The following is a 9,091-nucleotide window of genomic DNA, read 5'->3' as shown; positions in this document are numbered from 1 at the left end:
GCCAGACCGCTCGTTTCCTCTAAAAGGTGCGCGGCCACTTTTTAGATTTTAGGATAAATCTATGTGCGACTGCAATATTGCTCGTAGGTAGTTTGCAAAACACGGTTGACAAGATCTCCCTACGTCAACCCTTTTTTGGCATTAAAAAAGGCCTACCATATCATTCACCTTAACAGCTACATGCCCACATTCTATAGAAATCATAAGCCAGGTGATAAATTTAGAAGGAAATCTTTCATCTCTATTATTTGTTTAGGGAAAACCCGGTTGATCTGGTCATAGGACTTTTCAAAATATACTTTAAACAGTCAATCATCTTTATTTCTTTTAACAACGTCATGCAAAACCTCATGGAAAATCACTACTACATCAAGAATAAGGGGCTTGCTTCGGTAGACCCCCCCCCCAAACAAAACGTAGAAGGGCAGAATAGTCATACAAAGAAGGGTATGCCCACCTCGTATTATACGGTTGTAGCTGGCATACGTAAACCGCGCGCATGCAAAAAAAACTGCCTGCACGATCTACCCGCCCACCCCATCTACTCGCCCGCGACCCCGTCTACTCGGCCGCCCCATCCGATCGCCGCCGCCGCGGATCTCCGCCCTCCGACCCCGTCCGCCGCCGCCGTCCGAGCCCGTCCGAAGCCGCCGTCGCCGTCCCAACGGCGTGCGTCGCAGCATCTCATCGTCATCGTCCACCGCCCGGACGTGAAGGCACCCCGTCTACTCCACCGCCCACCTCGTGTACTCGCCCGCCCCATCCGATCGCCGGCGCCGCGGATCGCCGCCATCCGACCTCGTCAGACGCCACCGTCGCCATCCCAACGGCGTGCGTCGCCGCATCTCACCGTCATCATCCATCCCCCGGACGTGAAGGGCCCGACGTGCCACGCCGCATCCGGACCAGTCTCCCTACCCCCCGTCGCGGATCCTGCCAAACATCCGGCCGGTGGCTCGTCGTGCACGTGGCCGGCTGGTAGATTCAAGGCAGGGACAACTGCCGTCGTCGAACACCGGCGACGCCTACACCGCGGGGCAAGGTTTGTCATCTAAACCTAGCGGGCATGATGGATAGAAGTTAGGGCTAGTTAAGTGGCGAATCTAGGATAGACGTTAGGGCTAGTTAATTTAAGGAACGCTTATTTTTGTCATGACGACATCACACAATATGCACACACCGCTGGGCAACCTCAACTAGTTGTTTCACACAACACAAAAAAGTGTTGTTTGAACCATTGCATTAAGAAAAAAATTCATGGTAGCTACTGGGTTCATGGATTACACGTCTTTCTCTTTTTTTGCAAACCAACATGAGTTTTTGTCATTGTTATAATCAACACTTCAAATGTTTTGCAGTTTTGTGAGTTAGCTAGGCGTGTTGACATGGACGAAGAATCCGCATTCGGGAGGGACGAGAATGATACTGATAAGGTGACTAAGACTGATAACGATAATTTGAACGAAGATGATGACATCAGCAACAATGATTCCGTCTCGTCATATGATATCTTACCTCCGATGATTTTCATAGTAATGAACATGGCGCAAATAGTGAAAACGTAAGTGGCGTATATTTTGATTTTATTTTTGAATTTGCAAAGTATGGCATGGCTAACCATGTGTACAAATTTGCAGGAATATGTGGATGTTGACAATGTGCAACATAGTTGGCAGGAATCATTTGCAGATAATTTGAGCCAGGTTAGTTGATAGATGTTGTACATTGATCAATACTATGATTTAAATGAGGGTTTAAATGATAGTAATTGACATATATATTTTCAAATGAATGTTGTAGGAGGAGTCAGATGGTCCTAGCGTTGATCACGATGAGGGAGAGATCGATATTGAGGAGGCTCAAAGGCAGCAGAAGATGCTTGAGACACATTGGAAGGTCATGGCTATGACCTTTCGGTCACAAGGGGATGCATACATATTCTACAACAATCACGCCAGAGAGCACGGGTTTAGTATCAGGAAATAGAAGGTGAAACGAGGTGCTTCGGGAATGATACGGTACCGGCGGTTTCTTTGCTCCAGGGCAGGGAGAAGGCAGAACAAGTTCATAACCATGGAGGGCCGCAAGCGCAGGCTTAGACCGGAGACTCGTTGCGACTGCGGTGCACATATGGTGGTGAAGCTGGATAGAGAACGTGGCGTTTGGTTCGTCGCATCATTCGTGGATGATCACAACCACGCGATGGCTCGGCCCGACGAGGTTTTTTTTTGTGGTCACACAGACGGATTGGAGATGGCCAGAGGGCTGAGATATTGGCGATGGAAGCGGCCGGGATAAGAAAGCATATTATAATGGACAACTTCATCAGCAGATACGGTTCGTACAATAAGTGCAGGCTTATCAGGAGGGACATTTACAATCTTTGCTGTAGAGAAAAAATGAAGCTCATTGCAAAGGGTGATGCAGAGACGGCAGTTGGCATTATGAGGAGCAGGAAGGAGAAGGACCCTGAGTTTTTTTGAGTATGTGCTTGACAAGGAAGGGAGACTGAAGAGTATGTTCTGGTGCGATGCACAGTCGCGGAGGGACTATCAGGACTACGGAGATGTGGTCGTGTTTGATAGCACGTATAAGATGAACAGATACGGTATGACGTTCGTCCCCTTTGTCGGAGTTAACAACCACCATTGCACCACAGTGTTTGGTTGTGCCATCATTGCTGACGAGACGGAAGGGACATACGTGTGGTTGCTGCAGACATTTATGAAGGCAAACTGTCAGGTGAAGCCAAAGTCAATCATCACAGACGGTGACGCTGCAATGATCCGGGCTATTCGGACTGTCCTTTCAGATGTTTTCCATCGTCTTTGCTCCTGGCATATCGAGAAAAATATGTAGAGGCACCTGCATTACAAGTCACTGGATGAGTTTAGATTGCTCTTGTACTATGCCACCTCTCAAGCGAACTTTGAGCAGAGATGGAAAGCTTTCTATGATAAATGGAAGACGGATAGAACTGAAGAGTGGCTTGACAGGATGTACAGGAAGAGGAGACTATGGGCAGCTTCATATCTTTCCAATGGTTTTTTCCTTGGTATGCGAAGTAACCAGAGGAGTGAAAGCCTCAACTCCTGCCTTCACCTTCACCTGGACTACGGTATGACTATTGTAGATTTGGTGGTGCATTATGAGAACTGTATAGTTCGCCTGCGTGAGAACGAGGCGTACGATGACTGCGAGGCATTCCAGAAGGAACCACCATCGGTTACTGAATATAAGGCCCTTGAGGAGCATGCCGCCAAAGTATTCACACCTGCTAATTTCTACATCCTGCAATATGATTTGCATAAGATGGGTCAGTTGGAGATATTTGAGACGCTCGTGGGAATTGGTCGTCAGACATTCATGGTGACATGGAAGGATAACCACAAGTTCAGGTACAATGTTGTTTATGAACCAGGTAACTCAGAAGAAACTATTACATGCAGTTGTCTTAGGATGGTTCGGAAAGGGCTGCCATGCAAACACATTCTGTTTGTTCTCCATCATCTGAACTTAACTGAAATACCAAAGTGTTGTGTCCTGCATCGGTTGTCCAAACATGCGAGAGATGGGTTGCCTGTGCAGCGAAAGAGTGATATGTTTGGATGGGGTTGGTCAGGGCCATTGGAGAGAGAACGGTATAGTGCAATAACCATTAAGACCGTAGAAGCTGCTCATGTTGCAGCAAATGATCCCTTCTTGTACGACGAGTTGATGAAGTGTCTGGACAACATAATAGCGCAGAAAAAGATTTCAGAGGAGGAACTTATAGGAGTAGAAGGTATGCTATGCTGAAGAAGGAGGCAAGTCAGGCGCAACAAGTTGAGCCTGGTATTGGTGATCCTCAGAAAGTTTTGACAAAGGGTGCACGTAAGAAGGGGCGATCGAAGGGGGGCCCCGACGTTACAAAGAATGGTAGGCCAAAAGATTTTACAGAGAAGAAAAGTGGTCCTTTGTGCAGTCTGTGTGGTCTCCCAGGTCATAACAAGGCTACATGCAGTAAGAACGAGAAGTGAGTTGCAACCTTTTTATTTTTTTTATGTTGCTATTTTGACTTTACCAACTATATTTGCTCACCCATTTCTTTATGTTTTGTTCAGGAACTGGGCGTAGAGACGCAGCTTGGTTTGTAGGAGGAATAAAAGTGATCGCACGAGTCATGTCGGAATAACCTATGCTATATTTATTCGCACATGTGTGCCAGAAAACTTGATATGTATTGCAATTTTTATTCGCACATGTGTGCCAGAAAACTTGATTTGTGCTGTTACGTGATGATTTGTACTGTTTCTATATGCAATTTCGAAATTCTGTTTATTTTTTATGATGATTACTACACCTGATTTGTATTCATTGTACTGTGATAAAATGCGGCCGGACGCTGCTATTTTGTACCGTGATTCCCTTTGTACTGTTTTGAAATGCGGTCGGCCGCTGCTTCTGTCCAAAGTAGCAAGTTCGGAAAAAAAGATTGCCCAAATACCTCTGCCGGGTCCATAGTAGCAGGCAGAACCTACCCAAATCAAGCCCAAAGGCGACTCGGGCGGCCGATTCAGCCCACTAATGGGCCCAGACACGGGGTCTAACGGGGCTGCGGGTACTAAGTAGAGAGGAGCTCCGTGGAGGGGGCGGAGGCAGGTATTTAAGCCGGTCCTCGCCCGCCCCTGCTTCCGAGGTGGGACTAAACACTGAGTTCAGCGACGCGCGGGGGAGGGGAGTGGGCGTGGGCCGGGGGAGGGGGCGACTGGCCGCGTGCCTTCATTGGGCCGAACTGGGCCGGCCCGAGACAGCGCACATTAGGCCTCCTGAGCCTTGCGGCGACCAAGTGCAGCGTGCGGCGCCATATTTAGTACCACCTCGGAAGCGGGGGGCGCGAGGAGCGGCTTAAATAGCTGCCTCCGCCCCCTCCACCGAGCTCCTCTCTTATCACCGCCCGCAGCCCCGTTGGACCCCGTTGCCGGGCCCATTAGTGGGCTCTATCAGCCGCTCGAGTCGCCCCCTTCGGGCTTGATTTGGGTATGATCTGTTCGCTACTATGGACCCGGCTGAGGTGGTTGGGCATTTTTTTTCTAAGCTTTTTTTTGACAAAAAGCAGCCGGCATCCGCATTACATCACACTACAATATACAAAACAATATAAAATAGCAACACCAGGCCGGCCACGGTGGCATAATCATCACACTATATAACAAGTTAAAAATCATCACCCACAATGATGCAAATAAGAGTGTCACTGACAACGATGCAAATAAGAGTGACATTGAAAAATAGATATTGTAGCAAATACCGACCACGGCACATTTATTTAGTTGCGGAACATGCTAAACCATGCCGCATTACAATATAGAGATGTCTTATTATGAAAATTGTATCAAGTACCGACAACGATACGTTTATTTAGTGGAGATAATGGCCAACACCCATCCTCCGACTCATTTCTTCTCCATGATCTTGAGGATCTTCTCTTTCACTACTTCCTTCGTGTTGCACTCTAAAAAAAGTATTTCAGCTAGGATGCGTCCCCTTGAAGCATTAACCTCATCTTGATCAAACTCAAATGTCCAATCATCTCTGTCCCAGTTTTGAACGCATTTCACTATGAAAAGACCACAAGAGACTTTGCAAGAAACCACAAGTCAATTATTGATGGATCAGACAAGTACATACTAATTCAACGTTTGCAATATACCCGTCTGTTTGTGACGGCATATTGTACTCCCTTATTGGCCAGGAAGATACGTCAGGATGTTCCGTTCCAATAAGAGCATTCACCTCGTTTGTATCATTAGCTATTTCTGCCCTCTGAAATAAAAATGACAAATCCATATGAAGTACGTTTCGAATAACTATATATTGTTTTATATAACGTTGTAAGCTTACCGGCTTAGCAATCTTTGTAAGAACTCTTTTGCTGCATTTACCAGTAGAGTTTAAAACTTGAAACTCTTTTTTCTTGTTGTGCATAAGAACTGTTATCCAATGATTTTCTTCCACATGAAAAGGAAAGTATGCCTACAATAAAATTTATTCATGTTGGTGTACACACAGATAGTTATTAGTACGAATTATCATACTAAACTGAAGTACCTTATCTTTGATGAAATACTCTTCAGTAACTCTAGACACCATTTTAGTTTGGTTTGTGAAATGATCCATAAAATGCCTCTTAGAGTTGTTAACCTTTCCATCAGCACGAAGAATAAGCCAGTGGGACACCCAAGATGATAATATGTGACAATTAGCACGAGGATTATGGGTCTGCATATGGTTGCAATAACTATTGATGACCTACAAAATAACATAACAACAATACGCCTATTAGATAATTTATGTAAATGACATGTACAACTTAATAACTTAGTGCTAATACTTACACCGCCATGCAACCACTTTTTTGAAATGATGGCTTGAAGCATATCAGGTGTACATGTTTCCCCACCAATTCCCGTCATGTGCACAACAGTTTTTCTGCAAAGCTTCTCCGACTCTGCCAGTGTCCGGATATAAACCTTCGTGGCCTCTATGTGATCCTCATTAATGTAATCAGTACTAATCATAGCAGCTCTTATACCAAATAGACCTAAAACAGTAAGAAACAATGAGTTAATAAAGTGTGCATGCAAGGACAGAAGTATGTTGCAAGAATAAATTACCTAGCACTTACTTTTCTTTGCACCTTTACGTCCACCGCTCTGCTGGTAAGGTGAAAGACAGTATTTTGACTGTTTCCTCTTGCGTTTCCCATCATTTTCCTTCCCATCATTCTCCTGAGTGCCATTTTCTTTCGCATTTTTAATACGGGTGTTCAGACTATCCATACTAATCTCCTCAGATTTATCGGCGCTAGACCCGTCTGACACTTCATTAATATTCTTGGGGGTTGAATTAATAGCTGGAAAGTCCTTCGTGTCTACCGTCGCAAGAGATGGGTTGGGTGAATTACCATTGTCCTCAATAGCGAAGGGGTCGCCTTCATCTCCTGTACCAGGTGTGTTGTGATGCACACCTTTCTCACGCGCCAATTTGTTCCCTTTCCCAGTGGTGAAGGATGCGTCCACCCTGTTGTCCATATCTTCTTTTCCAGGAGTTGATTCTACATCTGGCCAATATTTTGATGGACCATACTTCCCCACCCAGTCTTCACTATGCTCCACAAACTCAATGTCATCATGAGACCCCTTGTTTGGCTTGAAGACAAGACCTTTCTTCTCCAGCTTCTCCACTACTATCTTTAATGACACATCGAAAGCATTAACTACATGCATAAATTATGAATAATCTGTTGGAAATATGCCCTAGAGGCAATAATAAAAGGATTATTATTATATTTCCTTGTTCATGATAATTGTCTTTTATTCATGCTATAATTGTGTTATCCGGAAATCATAATACATGTGTGAATACATAAACACCAACATGTCCCTAGTAAGCCTCTAGTTGACTAGCTCGTTGATCAACAGATAGTCATGGTTTCCTGACTATGGACATTGGATGTCATTGATAACGAGATCACATCATTAGGAGAATAATGTGATGGACAAGACCCAATCCTAAACTTAGCACAAGATTGTATAGTTCGTTTGCTAGATTTTTTCCAATGTCAAGTATCTTTTCCTTAGACCATGAGATCGTGTAACTCCCGGATGCCGTAGGAGTGCTTTGGGTGTACCAAACGTCACAACGTAACTGGGTGACTATAAAGGTATACTACGGGTATCTCCGAAAGTGTCTGTTGGGTTGACACGGATCAAGACTGGGATTTGTCACTCCGTATAACGGAGAGGTATCTCTGGGCCCACTCGGTAATGCATCATCATAATGAGCTCAAAGTGACCAAGTGTCTGCTCACGGGATCATGCATTACGGTACGAGTAAAGTGACTTGCCGGTAACGAGATTGGACGAGGTATTGGGATACCAACGATCGAATCTCGGGCAAGTAACGTACCGATTGACAAAGGGAATTGTATACGGGGTTGCTTGAATCCTCGACATCGTGGTTCATCTGATGAGATCATCGAGGAGCATGTGGGAGCCAACATGGGTATCCAGATCCCGCTGTTGTTTATTGACCGGAGAGCCATCTCGGTCATGTCTACATGTCTCCCGAACCCGTAGGGTCTACACACTTAAGGTTCGGTGACGCTAGGGTTGTAGAGATATAATATGCAGTAACCCGAAAGTTGTTCGGAGTCCCGGATGAGATCCCGGACGTCACGAGGAGTTCCGGAATGGTCCGGAGGTGAAGAATTATATATAGGAAGTGCAGTTTCGGCCATCGGGAGAGTTTCGGGGGTCACCGGTATTGTACCGGGACCACCGGAAGGGTCCCGGGGGTCCACCGGGTGGGGCCACCCATCCCGGAGGGCCCCATGGGCCAAAGTGGGGAGGGAAACCAGCCCATAGTGGGCTGGTGCGCCCCCCTTGGCCCACCCCATGCGCCTAGGGTTGGGAACCCTAGGGTGGGGGGCGCCCCACCTGGCTTGGGGGGCACTCCACCCCTTGGCCGCCGCCCCCCCTAGGAGATCCCATCTCCTAGGGCCGGCGCACCCCCTAGGGGGCCTATATAAAGCGGGGGGAGGGGGCAGCCGCACCCTTGAGTCTTGGCGCCTCCCTCTCCCCTGCTACACCTCTCCCTCTCGTAGTAGAACGGCGAAGCCCTGCTGCGGTGACCCCTGCATCCACCACCACGCCGTCGTGCTGCTGGATCTTCATCAACCTCTCCTCCCCCCTTGCTGGATCAAGAAGGAGGAGACGTCATGCTGACCGTACGTGTGTTGAACACGGAGGTGCCATCCGTTCGGCGCTAGGATCTCCGGTGATTTGGATCACGTCGAGTACGACTTCCTCATCCCCGTTCTTTGAACGCTTCCGCGTGTGATCTACAAAGGTATGTAGATGCAATCCGATCACTCGTTGCTAGATGAACTCATAGATGGATCTTGGTGAAACCGTAGGAAAATTTTTGTTTTCTGCAACGTTCCCCAACATATTCCCATGTAAACTGAAGTACACATCACTCATATTACCTCAGCACATTTTCCAGGGAGAAGTCTAATTTCTTTTTGCATATCTTTGATGCATTTCAT

The 9,091-nt window shown here is 46.6% G+C and overlaps 1 protein-coding gene across 1 annotated transcript; it reads right to left on the bottom strand.

Annotated features, from left to right (window-relative positions):
- Nucleotides 1–5,435: 5,435 nt before the first annotated feature.
- Nucleotides 5,436–9,091, bottom strand: LOC147992775 (uncharacterized). The gene is made up of 7 exons (XM_087541328.1): nucleotides 9,032–9,091; nucleotides 6,668–7,232; nucleotides 6,378–6,583; nucleotides 6,091–6,291; nucleotides 5,884–6,015; nucleotides 5,693–5,805; nucleotides 5,436–5,622 (listed from the first exon to the last, which is right to left on the bottom strand). The coding sequence occupies exons 1-7, from the start codon at nucleotides 9,089–9,091 to the stop codon at nucleotides 5,436–5,438; spliced, it is 1,464 nt and encodes a 487-aa protein (XP_087397454.1).

This window comes from Triticum urartu, chromosome 1A (assembly GCF_056163025.1).
Source record: "Triticum urartu cultivar PI428250 chromosome 1A, HENAU_Tu73, whole genome shotgun sequence".
NCBI classification, from domain to species: Eukaryota; Viridiplantae; Streptophyta; class Magnoliopsida; order Poales; family Poaceae; genus Triticum; species Triticum urartu.
This window is presented reverse-complemented; position numbering and strand designations above follow the sequence as displayed.